General features: G+C 36.0%; 1 protein-coding gene across 1 annotated transcript in view; it reads left to right on the top strand.

The window, feature by feature from the left end:
* The window catches only part of Pcdh15 (protocadherin related 15), a 537968-nt gene that overhangs the window by 199598 nt on the left and 322665 nt on the right, over positions 1-15705 (top strand). Inside the window, exon 7 of the mRNA XM_028773900.1 lies at positions 14318-14426. Coding sequence (XP_028629733.1) covers positions 14318-14426 — 109 coding nt within the window. The remainder of the gene's footprint in view (positions 1-14317; positions 14427-15705) is intronic.

Below are 15705 nucleotides of genomic sequence, written 5' to 3'. Positions count from 1 at the left end.
ACACACACACACACACACACACACACACACACACACTTGTCCCCTCCCCAAACATCTACAGAAAACATACCCTGCACGTGTTCCATACTTTCCAACACCTTCAATGTTCTCTTCATTAAGAATGCAGTAACTCCAGCGTTAGCAGATCCAGTGCCCTCTTCTGGCTTCTGCAGGCACCTGCACTTACATGCACATGCACATAGGCAGACATTTACAGGCACATAATTTAAATTAATAAAACTATTTTTAAAGAAAGTAAGGTGAAGAATAAAGTAGACTTTGGGAAGAACTGTAAGTAAGGAAGTAATAGAAGTCTCTCAGAAAGAGCAAGAAGGAGAGAAGGTACCTTTATTACACGCATCTCCTGAGGTGCTCCTTCAAAATGCAGGGTATCCAGAGTCAACCCTCAGAGGTCATGGCTGTTTCTTTCCCTCTAGAGTGAGACTTCCTTAGCAATGGTTTCTGATGCTAATAGAATAATATGCAGTCTCCTTAAATGGTCAATATAGTAGGGAAAACAAATATATTCTACAGAGGAAATAATTGCTTCACCAAAGCAGAGAATGAAGGACAAACCTATCACGTTGAACCTCTATGCAAACATTGAAAGACCTAGTTGATGTAGTCAGAGATCCTGAAGGAAAATACTCAGAACCACTTGGATAAGACTTATGAAGCCAGCGTTGGTACCTTGCAGGTGCCAGTGTTCAGAAGCATCAACAATTCCTCTGAGAAATTTGTAGCAGCAGCCTCTCTCACAAGGACAGAGCAGTGGTCTGAACCCATACCTAAGCCATATTTCTCCCAATGATAAAACCAAATGTTTCATTACTGCAGAAAAAGCCAGATCTGAGATATTGGAATTGACATGATGAGAAGATTCCATCTGAAGAAGTCTCTCTCCTGCTTTGACTCAGCTAGGGTGGAGTTGAGAGGGCAGCCTGAATTTTGAGTTTCTTCCATAAGGCAGACATGGGAGCCTCCGTGTTTGCTTTCCTTGTGTTCTCAGGAAATTTCAGGCAGATGTGCCCAAAAGAGGATGAGGACATTATGTTTCTGGAGTTTCCTGTGTGTTTTTCCTTTTCAGTATTGGTATGTGGGCATCCTATTTATCAGAGAAGGACTTTCCGCATATTCTTATTCTTACAGTTCAAGCCATACAGACTCTTTAGTGGGACAAGTTCTGTTTGTAACAAGACATGTCTCTTCTTACACAAGTTCCATTAACAAAAATACAGATTTCTTTTAAAAGGTCAACGAATTTGTGCCTCCAAATGAGCATTTCATTCAATCTCTCTTTTTAGAATCATGAATATACTATGTATAATTGTACAGGTTTCCTTTATTTATTTATTTATTTATTTATTTTACAATTTTACACATATTTTCTGTTCAGGATATGATATTATTTGTAACGAAGATGAGTGAGTCATAAAATATCAACATATTAGATTAGCTACAACCAGAGAGTGATATTAACGCCTCTCTCATTAGTACTAAATGCAAGTTCAGTATATGAAATTGAAAATGTTATATTTGAAATTCAGGACAGGGGTTGAAGTTGTAATCCAATGATAGAATGTTGGCTTCTCTGTCCAAGACTCTGGTTCTATCCCAGCACCACAAAAACAAGATGTAAAACATCAGTTTAGAGTGTACTAAATAACCTTTTAGCAGTTATGAAAAGAAAAACTCATCTGTGATTTATAATAAGAATTAATTAAAGCCGGGCAGTGGTGGCGCACGCCTTTAATCCCAGCACTTGGGAAGCAGAGACAGGCAGATTTCTGAGTTCAAGGCCAGCCTGGTTTACAGAGTGAGTTCCAGGACAGCCAGGACTACACAGAGAAACCCTGTCTCGAAAAACAAAAAACAAACAAACAAAAAAAAGAATTAATTAATTTGTTCCTATTTGATATTTAATGAAATGAGACATAGGATAAACATTACTAAAGTTTAAGTAGTATATATAAGAACTGCAAATATAATGTATCTCCTCTACACTGGCCCCTACTTACTACATAAAAAATAGCAGTTGACCAATAATTGTGTTTGTATGTGATTAATATTTTTTATATTCATATGAAAGCTCTATTTAATAATATCTTGCTAAAAGTATTATGTAAGACCCAAATATGTAGGGTTGGAGAGATGACTTACCAATTAAGAGTACGTTCTACACTTGAAGAAGACTGAATTTCAAGTACCCCAAACAAGAATTACACAACTCTCTGTAACTCTAGTTTCAGGGTGTCTGACCCCATCTTGTGACCTTTCCAGGCATCTGTACTCACATAGATACATACACATAATTAAAAATAAAAAGAAATATTTCAAAAAAATCCATCAGAATTTGTGTTTGTAATTAATAAAATAATTTTGATATTCTTATGAAAACCCTATCCGATAATAGATTGCATAAAAAGAATGCTTAGTACTGAAATATATAAATAATCCCCTAATTCACTCTCCTTAAGACTCAAGGGTTCATAGAGAAAATATTCTACAACAAACATAGTTATCTTCTAAGACAAATCCAGTCATGAGTTATTTCTGAATAAATTAGTTTCCCTGAATGATCGAAACTTATTTAAGTATTTTAAACAGATATTTGAGAACAATAAAGTTTCAGAATCAAAAGTGGCTATGGTTCATGGCTTTTGATGGTGCCAAGGTTTGGAAAATATTCTACAATGCTGTAGTAAGAATAGTCTTTATTTCATTTGTTAAGGGAGTATATTTGTGGAGTATTCTTTATGTGTTCTTCTAAAACAAACAAAAAACAATCCTCCAAATCTCCATTACTTACAAAGCATTTCAGTGAATTTGCCCGATCAAGGGTTGTAGTGTTTTTATCACTGCAAATGGTAATATACTGTATCTCTCCTCATTCTGCAAGTCATCTGCCTCTGTGTATATTTATCTATTTATTATTTACATATCCATTATTTATAGTCTACACTTATCTGTTTCTATACCTATAATCTCTCATCTCCTTTTATCTATCATCAATACGTATCTGTCATCCAACTGTCTGTCTGTCTTTCCACCCTTGTCCAGCCCTATCAGAGACAAACCTATCTTTGTCTCTGTCGTCTTCACTTTTGCTAACTGTATCAGATTTTTCTTTATTCAAGATGTAAATGCTCCATTATATACCTTTCTTATTGTTCTGAAATTCTCACACATTATACCCCAACTTATATATTTTCATTAAGTGCATTCTAGAAATGTTTATCAATAAATGTACTCTAAATCTATTTTGTAAATTAACTTGGGGAGCACAAACTTTTTGATCCCTTAAAATGAGGTCCTCCAGGACTCTAAAATATTATCTAACCTACTTTTACTGCCTGGCCATTAGAGTTTCAGTAAACACCCTGAACTTAATAGACTGATACACTCATCTGTTAGACAATGAATTATGGGATTGTCGTTTAAAGTTTTTATTTTTAAAATATAAAGGACACCTTTCCAAAATTGGATGTAAAACTATTATGTGATTTATTTTGTAGAAACTAATTTCATCATGGCTCGCTTTAATAAAGCCAAATAAAATTCATTTTAATTGAATATGCAACTCCTGCACCTAGAATTTTAACTTATGTTTAAATATAATAATCACATAATTTAATTTCAGATTTTCCATCTGTAGATGGTTTTAAAATTATGTAGCAATGCTCTATTTATCAATGAAGTGATTCATGCCTCTAAACAGCTGTCTTAGTGAAGTGTTGTGAGCCCCTGTCTTCTTTATGTACTCTGGAGACTAGATTAACTTTGTCTTTAATTGAGGGCAAAGGAACATGGTCATACAAAGGTTTCAGAGCTGTAAGTGGATACTATAACTTCAGTGTTTCTCTGTGGACAACTGAGTGCTTGTGAGGAAAGCTCAGATCTGTGACCCTCAGGAGCACACTGAGTCATTCCGTAGCTGGAGCCATTCATTCTAGAATGCTTTGGTACTATCTTGGTTGTTTGTGCTACAGAATTAATCATGTTCTCAAAGGAATACACAGAGACACCCAGGCACATAGCATCAAGCATGTGATGAGTTATGATAAGAATACATTAAACATTCTGTAAACAGTAATAAGTAAGAAAATTGTCATGTATATCATGGGTGGTCAGAATATGTATAGCAGAATCAGGCTGGTGTCAGTGAAAGGGAAAAGGATAAAGTATATTATAGTAAATGGAAAACTGTGCTTTCAGAAAACAACACAGTGTCAAAGGTAAGCCATGGAGGACTTTATAAAACATTAAGTAAGAAAGAAGACTTGGTTCTGTATATAGATTATGCATATAAATATCTATATAAATCCGTGAAATTATGGACAAAACAACAAATAAAAATAGGCAAAAGAAGATAGTGGCTGGTGAACCTGGTTAGTTACCAATACATTCACGTTTAAACCACCATGAGATAAAAATGTGTAATTGTTAAGAGGGGTGATGTTTCCACAGACTGGAATTATAAACTGTGGAAAAGACGTGGAGCACCTAGCTTATCCTAAGATGACAAATCAATGCAGCAGCGTCTTTGGCAGAACAGCAGTCATTCCATCTATTAGACCAGGCAGCCCTTCAGTTGTTTTATTCTTTGGTTTGACCCAAACCTTATCCATACGTGTTAACATTCAAGAGGAGTTGGTAGCACTTTTCACAATACCCTAGAATAAAAACAAGCCAACCCTTGGAAACATCAATGAATAGTGCTTGCTTATTCCTAAATGAACTATTCTATAGAAATTAAAATGAGTTACTGTGAACATACATCTCATAGGCATTTGATGATCTCATGAAGCAGCAAGAGACGAGTTTCAACCCGATATACAGTTTTCACTGCATATAAAATTAAAGACAACTACCACCTGTTGGTGATGTTAGCAGATGGGTCATTTCAGGACGGGATGACAGATAGTGATGGATGAGGAACACAGGGAATTGGTTCTGAGGCTCTGTCAGTACTCTCTATTCATCTCAGTTGTGATCTCATGAGTGAAATATAACTGTGATAATCTATTGAATAGGTAAGTAATTAGCTGGTAAGTTTTCTCACGTCATTCTTCATCGAGCATTTTTTTAAAAGCAGCTGTGTTACACATTCTTCTTGTACATGTACATCTGAGCATATTTTCCTTTTTATTTATTTTTTTTAAAGATTTATCTATTTATTATATATGAATACATTGTAGCTGTCTTCAGACACACCAGAAGAGGGCATCAGATCTCATTACAGATGGTTGTGAGCCACCATGTGGTTGCTGGGATTTGAACTCAGGACCTCTGGAAGTGCAGTCAGTGCTCTTAACCACTGAGCCATCTCTCCAGCCCATATTTTCCTTTTTAAATTATTATTATTCTTTAATCTTTTTTTACAGTCCAGTCATTATTCTCCCCCCCCAGTCTACCCTCTGACAGTTCCTCATCCATTCCTCCTTTCCTACCCCCATCTCCAAGAGGATGTCCTTACCCCATTCCCATCCCACCAGACATCCCTCCCCCTCCCTGGGACTTAAAGTAACTTCCTGGAAGCAAAGTTTCCTACTTAGTATAATCTATTTTATCTTTTCCCCTTTTCCCGACACCTGCCTAGTTTTGCTGTACATATTCTGACCACTCATGATACACGTGGCAGTTTTCTTCCTTATTGCTGTTTACAGAATGTTCAATGTGTTCTTATCATAACTTGTCACACGCTTGATGCTACATGCCTGGGTGCTTGCGTATGTCTTGAGAACATGATTAATACCTCTTTCTTTTGCTATCTGTAGTGCAAATAACCCAGGTAGCACCAAAGCATTCTAGAATCAATGACTTCTGCTGCAGAACGACTCAGTGTGTTCCTGGGCATCACAGATCTGAGTCCAGCTCAGAAGCATTCCAGTTTTCCACATAAAAACACTGAAGTTACAGAATCCACTACTAATGTATTTCATGATTTCATTCTGAGCTTTAAGCACTTCAAACTTGCCACAGGGTGTCAGTTTTTCTAGAGTGTAACCTGCAATTTTCCTGTCGCAGATCATATGGTTGTCTTACCCTATGCTTACTACTGGATCTACCTTTAGTTAGTGCTGTTTAGTTTGGTGAGCAAATAGTTTTAAGGATTATTTACATTGTATGTCCACGATGTCCATGTGTGGACACACACATGCTAAAATACAAATATGAAAGTCAGAAACAATGCTGCCAGAGTCAGGATGCTCCTTCTGCTTTTACTTGGGTACCAGTGTTTAAACTCAGGACCTCAGGCTCGTGCAGAAATCACTTTACCCACTAGGATATCTTGCCTGTTATTTTAGTTATTTTTCTGCTGTTGTAGTAAGATAGCCTTTCAAAATTTAAGGGAGAAAAAGTTTATTTGGGCTAATGAGTTCAGAAGGCTTACAATACATCATGACAGGGTACAGGGGAGCATTCCAACAGGACCACAAGACAATTTCATCACAGTATATCAGAAGCCCAGAATCAGAAAGAACAGGAAGTGGTGCCAGACCATACTGCTCCAAGACCTACCTCCAAATGACTCACTTCATTGGGTGAGACTACACTTCCCAGAGGATCCCTTATCTTTACAAATATTGTTACGACCTGGATACCTTGTTTGCATACCCACGAGGCTATGTGGGGCATTTCATGGCAAAGCCATAGTATTGACACAGGACTTTTTAATTAATATTTTATTTCTCCTTATTTTCACCTACATTTATCTTATATCCATTTGAGCCTTTTTCTTATATTCATTTTTTTCATCGATAAAAAATTATTTTGCCTTGTTTAGCGTGTCGATATCTAATATAATTATCCGTGAATAGACAACCAAAATGTCATCACCACTGTTTATATAAAAAAAATCTGTTTCACTCACATATTTAGCATTCATGTTTGCCTCAGATATATTAATAAGCTGATAAAACAGTGCAGTTAATATAGTATGCAAATCACTCTGGGTCATTGCTTTCAGGTCATTGCATAAGTACTAAATATACTTCTATCACCAAATTATACATTGCACCTGATAATTCTCAGACTTCATTTTCTTGAAAACAAAATTTAAAAAATTATTAGTTACATATGTACTATCTGTGTGTGTGTTTATGTAAGTGTGTGTATATGTGTGTATGTGGCTGTGTTTGTGTACATGTGTGTATGTGTGTAAGCTTGTATGTGTGCTTGAGTGTGTGTGTGCAAATTTGTGTATATGTGTGTGCAATATTGGTTTCGTGTGTACATGTGCGTATGCTTGCTATGTGTACATGTGTATGTACATGTGTGCATGCATATGTGTACATGTATGTGCACATGAGTGTGTTTCTCATTCTCTTTTGCCATCCTATTTAAGAGACTTAAACTTGACAGAGTAAGGGAACCATTCTAAAATTCTCACAAAAGTCACTGTTAACAAATAGGCCCCGAATGGAATCATTCTTTAATGATGAAGTCGCCACAAGGACTCATCAGGAATTGTACCCCACAAATCACAGCCACCATTAAGTGCAACAAGTTAAAACTCATGAACGACTTCTCCCAACATTTTCTCTCCATTATCATAAGGAACAATTTTTGACTGCATGCCGTCTCCCCTTCTTTCGACTTCCAAAGTACATGAGGAGTTCTCACCATCTTCTTGAGCATTCCTGAAATGGAGGTGGGGTAAGAGATAGTATTCTCAGTCAGGTAAGAGATAGTATTCTCAGTCAGTCCCAAGGCTATAAGGAGCACAACAAGGGAAGCCATCTGAGAAGTGTGAGACTGGAGACATGGTTGTAAGAAACATTTCTACTACCTGTGGATCCTCTTCGCGGTGTCCGTGCGATGGATGCCCTAGAACTGAACTGTTTTCCATATCGATTCCTGGAAGCTAACCCACTACCGTTGATTTGCCACAGTGCCTTGGGACTCTGTGGTGCGGACAGCAGGAAGTGAACCCACAGGCTTCCTATTTTTGCTGTAGATTTTATGGCCTACTGCTAGGAAATAACGAAGGGGTTGGAGATCCACAGGGTCAGAGCCACAGACTTCAGAGGAAAATAAATTGAAAAGGCAGAGATTCAAAGAAACATTCTGAAAGGTGGAATTTGGCAAAAGTCCTCTTGCACGCCACTGAAAGGATATTCAAATGCAAATTCTGAAAGCGAATTCAATCTCTGTAACATAAGGTAAGCATACACTTGAGAGAAGTTCAGGTTCATATCAGAATAAACCTGTTTAGATATTGAAAGGGTCACAGAGTTCCATCATCAAAACAACAAAATGAAGGGGGTTTTGTTGTTGTTATCCCAGTGAATTTTGTTGTCTGCCTATAATATAAAATTCCAATGGCTCTGAAGGTATTGATATTATTTTCATGAGTTGTGTCCACTGACTTCTGCCCTGTGCTCTCTGAACTACTGTCTGTGGGAAGACAATTATCAGTTCTGTTAGGAAGGCTGACAGGAGCCAAGTGTCTTTATTAGGGAGTATATAAGCCTCACAACTATATATAAGGGTTCCATTTGTTAATATATCATAAAAATTCTTCAATACAACCTATTGGGCTTGCCACTCACTCAAATTGATTTGTCTTTCAAACAAACACCAAAGCCAGAGAATGTGCAAATTTTTCTGATATCTTCCAGGCAACATGTCAAAAAGTAAAATAAGCCAAATAAAAGCAGTCACTCAAGGGATCATGTAAGTCTATTTGTTTATATACCAATGTATGAAAGAACATGTTGAGTTTGATATTCATTTCTGTTCTATTTAACACATACATATAAGCAAAGCTATGAGAGAAAACTTCCAAAGACTTAAAAAAAATACACTGCTAAGCTGCTGGTAGAGCCTCTCAGAGGATAGCCATGTTAGGCTCCTGCCTGCAAGTACGACATGATATCTGTAATGGTGTCATGGTGTTTTATGCACGCCCATGGGATGTATCCCAAGTTGGGCCAGTCACTGGATGGCCTTTCCCTTCAGTCTCTGCTCCATTTTTGTCCCTGCATTTCTTTTAGACAGGAACAATTCTGAATCAAATTTTTTGAAGGTGGGTTGGTGACCCAATCTCTCCACTAGAGGCCCTGTCCATCTACTGGAGGTGGTCTCTTAAGGTTCCGTCTCCCCACAGTTGGGCATTTCCCAATATATAATATCTTAAAATGACAATCAACTATTTTAATTAATGGATTTAATTAATTAACTCATTTGAAGTAGGAAGATCTACTTTAAATCCAAAGGTCTATATCGTTGAGATTCAAAGTCTCAGAAATACATCTCAGATTAATTTAGGAAAAACAAACAAACAAACAACAACAAACCGGTAGATCATAAAGATTCTTTTGCTTCTAGAAGTTCAAGACATAAGATAATTTGGAGTTCATTGATATGAACCAAGATGTTTCCTGTTTACTTCATTTGCAATATTCTATATGTGATTACACATATAGACTCATATTGTTTATCCTGAACAATTTTCCCACTACATTTTAGATCTTACCTTATTCTCTAAAACAAAGTCCCTTAACTAAATATCCAGTTAATTTGTTTCCAACTCTTCAGTAGATTTTTGCACATTTTAGTGTGTAAAGACATCACTACCATTCATAGGCAAACAGTAATATTTCTACTTATTATTTTTATTAATGCTATTAATTAAATTTTTATGAAGTGCAGTATAGTAATTCAATACATTTATATAGTGTATAAAGATCAAATTAGAATAGTAAACATTTCCATATTGAACGTAAATAAAATATTTTTGATCCACACATAAAACTTATTCATATCTGTGAGGTATAATATAAATCAATAATTACTCATTAAAGATAAATTATCTTAAAGTGTGTTTTATGTGTTTGCATATTTATTTGATTGTACATTCAGATAGGCTTTCACTATGTAGCTGAGGCTGGCTTCGTATTTCCCATTCTTCTGTCTCAGTGTCAAAAGTACAGGTATCAGAGGCACAACATGTCATACTGGCTTATAGTTATTCATTTGCTCATTTTATTTAATTGCCACGCTAGGAGTTGTACCAATAATCTCTTGCATGATAGGCAAGAACTCTACCACCAAGTGTTCAAAAGAGTTTTTGACTTTTAATTATATGATTTTTGTATCTATTTAGAATCTCCCTTTATTAATTTCTACTTTTATTTCACCTACAGTGCCATGTTTGTGAGAAGAATTATGAAGTGCATTAATAGAGTACTTTATCATCTAATACCCGATCAATTTTGCTAAACATTCAATATGCAGTGGGCTACAGTGGTACCTTCCAACTGAACTGGAACTAGGTCCTCTGCCCTCTGCTCCCTCAGTAAGAAATTCTTGTAGCACTGAATGCTTCCTTCTGAGATTTCATAATCATCTCAGCGCTCTTAATCTTAATCCTATCTACTATAGAGACTTTTGTGTAGACACAAGCTCGGTACACAAGGCATGCTGCTATTTATGCTGTTGTTTCTAATGAAAACACACACGTTTCAAACTAAAATGATGACTGTTCATAAAAACTTTATTTTTTAAAGAAGTAAAAAATAAAATCATGAAAATGGTCCTCAACTAAATATAATATTCAGTATTATGTAATATTTAAAATTTTTCAGACTTGAAGATAATGACTATATTGAGAGTTAATCTACAGTATTATCCTTCAGGGCTCATTTCTTTTACCTACTAGGTTCTTTAAAGAAACAGAACATATATATATATACATATATATATATATTTGATCACAAATTGTATTAATGCCATATAATGGTATTAATTCCATATATACTGGTATTATATATGTGCATATATAATAATATATATGCAATATATCATCTATATAATACATATTTGTATAAATATATGATACATATGTATATATATATACATATGTATATACACATACACACATATATACATATGTGTATACACATATGTATACACATATGTATATATATATTTGTATATATATATAGTGTTTATTAGAGGGGCTCACACTCTGTGGTCCAGCTAGTCTACTAATGGCTGTCTATTTTCTACTAATGGAAAGTCCAAGAATTTAGTAGTTGTTCAGACCACAAAGCTGTATGTCTCAAGCTGATCTTCAGTATACACAGGAATCCTGAAGATAGACTCCAACAGAAGTTCCCAGCAAGAGTGAGGGTAAGCAGGCAAAGAGAGCAAGCTTCCTTCTTCAGTGTCTTTCATAAAAGTTGCCCCAAGAAAGGGCGGCCCAGATATAGACTTCTGGATTTAAAGTGAATCTTTCTACCTCAAATGACCCAATTAATTAAAAGTCCCTCACAGGTGGTGCCCAGACACTTGGGCGTTTCCTTAGTTCCAGATGTAGTCAAGTTGACAACAAATGCTAGCCATCACTTGTATAATCCTAGATTTTTTTTTCTGCCAAACTCTTGAAATATAGTAGATGAGAAAATTTCTCTTGTTTTGTGTAGTATATAGTCTAGAGGATGAGAGGGGGGAAAAATGTCAGTCCTAATATCCTAGCAAGAGATTAAAAACAGCACTTATCCAAATTTTTTAAAATAAATAAATAAATAAATAAATAAATAAATGATGGAGTCTCTTTATCCAGAGGATTTCTCTTTTCTTATTCTCATTGATGTATTATTTATTTCTTTATAATATAAAATAGTATGAGCATGATAATAACTTAGTCCAACAATACTGAATTATTCTAGGTTAAAAATAAGATCTATTTTCTCCTTCTAGACCAAGTCTCCCGAAGTGCTCACATTTTTTGTTCCTCTAATGTCAAGCAAAGTAATTTTAAATCACAGTCACATCTCCTTCCTTTCCTCAATTTTTATCGTATGAGACTTATTACCAAGCGGTGATGTAAGACGAGGAATCTAATTAGCGCTTCTCCATCCCCACTGAGTTTGTTTCCTATTCTCACTTTGCTTATTGCTTGTGTACCTTTAAGTAATGCAATTAAATCCCCATTGCTCATCTCAACGAGCCTAGATAATAAGGAAAGTGGGTTTTTTAAATCGTATGATGAATTAAACCCAAAACATATCCTGGCTTGATAACTTGGCAAATCTACAAACAGCAAGGAGTGTAAAGCATGGTCAACAGAGTGTCGTTCATCTGAGGCTTCTTTACTTTACACACCCAGAGCCTAGTTTTGAAATACTGTGGACAAGAAAAGAGGTTTCATCTCTCCAATAGTCAGAGATGATTGAGAATTCTTGGGTATGTGGGTTAGATTGTAGAGGGTCATAAGTTTTTAAATGCCTTCCTAGGTCTTCTAGAATGACACTTACAGAAGCTACTGAAAAATTAATTAGTGGAATAGAAGCAAAGCAGTTAAACTATGATCTCGTGGTGATGCAATTTCTCTTCAGATCTGACTAAAAGATGCTGTTTAAATACTAAATAACAATGATAGATCCTTGGACTTCCTTCGCTTTGGAGGAAAATACATTATTATATATGAACTGAGCTTACTGTTGTAAAGAGATGGTGTGTAAGAGAGGGACGGGAAAAGAAACAGAGATAGAAAGTTAAATGTGGGGAGAGGAAAAGGGGGATTGAGGGAGGGAGTGGGGGAGAAAAGTAAGAGAATTCTAGAAGAAAACGTTCTGTATGTATGCTGGAGTGAGAAAGAATAATCACTTGGGTTTAATAGGGCAGTTATTATACTGAGGTGATATATCCATGGTTCTGAATTCACATTAAGAAGAAATAAAATGTTACTAAACTATTGATCACAATATCTCATTATTTATAGGAAAATACAGGGATACCACTTAGAGGATATATAAATAACTATATAGACCCTGAGATCTATGTGAAGTCGGTCAATAATTATATTTGATTCCTACGATTTTAATAAAAGAGTATTGCCTGTGGTTATTTAACATGGCTGTTCATTTTAAATGTAAGCCACCACCATGCAATTTCCACTGAGAATTTAAACTGCTGGATTTGCCGAAGAGTACATGGCATAGTTCAGTGTTCTTCGTTTCAGAATAAATTGCATAAAATCATGGTGAAGTTCTTCCTCAGACACTGAGAAAAAATTTATTTCCCTTTAGCTTTACCATTTATATATTTTGGCTAAAAGTTGAAAAACCCTAATGTTTCCTGAACTATGTTCCAAGAGCATTATTTCAAGGAGACATTAGTGAATGTTTTCTGAATGCACATAAAACAAAATACCATTTTCTTGGTGTCACTATGAAAAGCAGTGGAATTCATTAATTCCCTGAGAAGGCTTCCCAGAAATATTATGTTTTCAAAACTTTATCTAGTGTAGCATTTCCCAAGCTGATCTGTAGAGGAAGGTTTTCAATGTTCTCTATAGCGCACTGATTTCCCATGTAACTGAGCCATGTCCAGTTGTGTCTCCTTTGCTAGAGTGACAGAGGTAAGAGGCTGCCACACAGCCCTCTTGATGTCCAGAACCAACACGTACTGCTTGGTCCCTTTAAAAAACGTGTTTATATCCTTTTTAAAGGATTTATTTATTTTAACGCTTATGTGTATTGAGTGCTTGCCTGCATGTTTATAACCATACTGTGTGTGCAATGCCCACAGAGTCCAGTAGAGGGCATTGTAGGCCCTGCAACTGAAGTTACAGAGCATTATGGGCTGCCTTGTGGGTGCCAGGAACCTCTGTAAGAGAAGCCAGTGCTTCTACCTCTTATTAATCAACCTAGGCTCCTTCACTGCACCAGTACAGCAATCTTAATAACTCAGTGGATACACCTGAACATCAAACTGAGGAACAGTAACTTAAAGACATCTGCCAAAATCCTAAACAGAATATTCTCATAACCACTATTAATTTAGTAAACCCAATTGTAATATGTACTTTATTTTAACGACACAGAAATGAGTGGCGTGGCTTTGTTTTCTATTGAATTAAAATATGTTTTGAGTGTATCCCCCTATATTGCTATAATTATTTGGATAAAAATATTATTTAAGGAGGAAAGAGTACAAAGACTAAAATCTATTCTAAACAGAGAACTCACATGAGGAGCTCTTTAATGCCTTTATATTTTGCTTAAGTCCTCTAAGCAGCTTAACACTGTAATTTTCTTCCCTGGCTTCCTCCTGGGAGAATCCTTTAGATAAAGTTTTGTGCATATAGCTACTACAGGCTTTCATTTTGAGTGTGAGAGAGGCTCATTTCCTCTTCAGATTTAGAATTAGTGAGAGGAGGTGTCAAATTATAAGTCTAAGCAATTTCATTTCAGTGCCTGTGTAGTAAACATCTAGCTGTCCAAATTCAAGCAAGCATCCTGGTGTCAACTTCCCCTGAAGTACGAGTGTGAAGCACAGCTAAACACTCTGAATTTTCTTTCAGGAAGAACTGAACCCTATTTTGGTGACCCCACCTATCCAAGCCATTGATCAGGACCGAAACATCCAACCACCATCTGATCGACCTGGCATCCTCTACTCCATCCTTGTCGGTTTGTATCCGCCAAAAGTTTATCCTGTTAGAAATCTGTGAATGAATCCTCTCAAACCACACCAAGCTCTTTAATAACAATATTTTTTTTACTGGAATTAACATATGCAAAAGTAGATATAAATCCAAGTTTTCCTTCTCCCTGTTTCAGTAAGATGTTATAAAACAGGCAATCTCGCCTTTACAAAACAAACAAGATACAGATCCCCTTAAAAAAAACATTCTTCAGTGATTCTGAAATCAAAGGAAATATGGGGTTTGTTGAAGCTTGTGGACGAAGGAATGGACTACCAACCGAGAGGAACATGTTACAGAAACCCATGGCCCATTTTTCCTCTGAAAATACATGAAAGTTAATCCATTTTATACAGGTTATCAATTGTACAAGATGCAAAAATGAAGACAATTTGACAAAGCCATTCCTAAGTTACTTTGATAAAATGTAGATGTTGCTGATTTGCATGAGTGATAGGCTCTGGAAAGACAGGTGCATGGGAGAAACCAGCATCTCTCAAGTAGGAAATGCTGACTTTGAAGTCTCCTCAGTAGAGTCCAACATTATCTTCCAGTCCTGATCTCTGGCTTTGCCTCCAGCCTGTGTGCTCACATGCGCAAACCACCACACTAGAGATTCTAGACAATTTTATGCTGTCATACTAAGAAGCGATATATCTAAAATTGGCCCCATAGTTCTATTCCAAGAGTTTCAGTCTTTAGAGCCATGTGTAAAATACCGGCCAAATACAAGAGTCTGACCATTAAATTATTATTTTTTTAATCCCTGTGAATTAAAAATTGTCTTTTAAAGCCTATAGTTTTCTCGTTATAGATATCAAGGAATATTTTATATATTTGCTCCACTAATTAAATGACAATTATGAAATATGTCCATCTATACTGTAAATAGAGAGGGGAGAGGTAAATACTCCAGACTAAAGAGAGGGTAAGGGGGTACAAAGGTATCAAAAAGGCAGAATTAAAATATTCTGAGGGTGAGGAAATAAATATTTCTGAAAGAGCTGCCCTAAACCCAAGAGAACCAGTGTCTGCAGGAGGAAACCAGTAGATTTATTGCTGTACGGTCAATGTCATCGACTGAGCCAGCCTCTGGCGCCTTGAACTGTTATTGCCTACAGTGTGCTTATCACGACTTTCAGTAAAGGCAATAGAAAAAATATTGATGAATTGACAGGAACGATGCCCCAGAAGATCATTTGGAGCATAAGCAGAAACAATAACTAAAGACAAGCTCTTCTTTAAAAAATTGGAGCCTCATTGAT

The sequence above is a fragment of the Grammomys surdaster genome, unplaced genomic scaffold (assembly GCF_004785775.1).
Source record: "Grammomys surdaster isolate TR1022 unplaced genomic scaffold, NIH_TR_1.0 237, whole genome shotgun sequence".
In the NCBI taxonomy this organism is placed as follows: Eukaryota; Metazoa; Chordata; class Mammalia; order Rodentia; family Muridae; genus Grammomys; species Grammomys surdaster.
The sequence above is the reverse complement of the archived record's forward strand: the minus strand, read 5'-3'. Positions and strand labels throughout refer to the sequence as shown.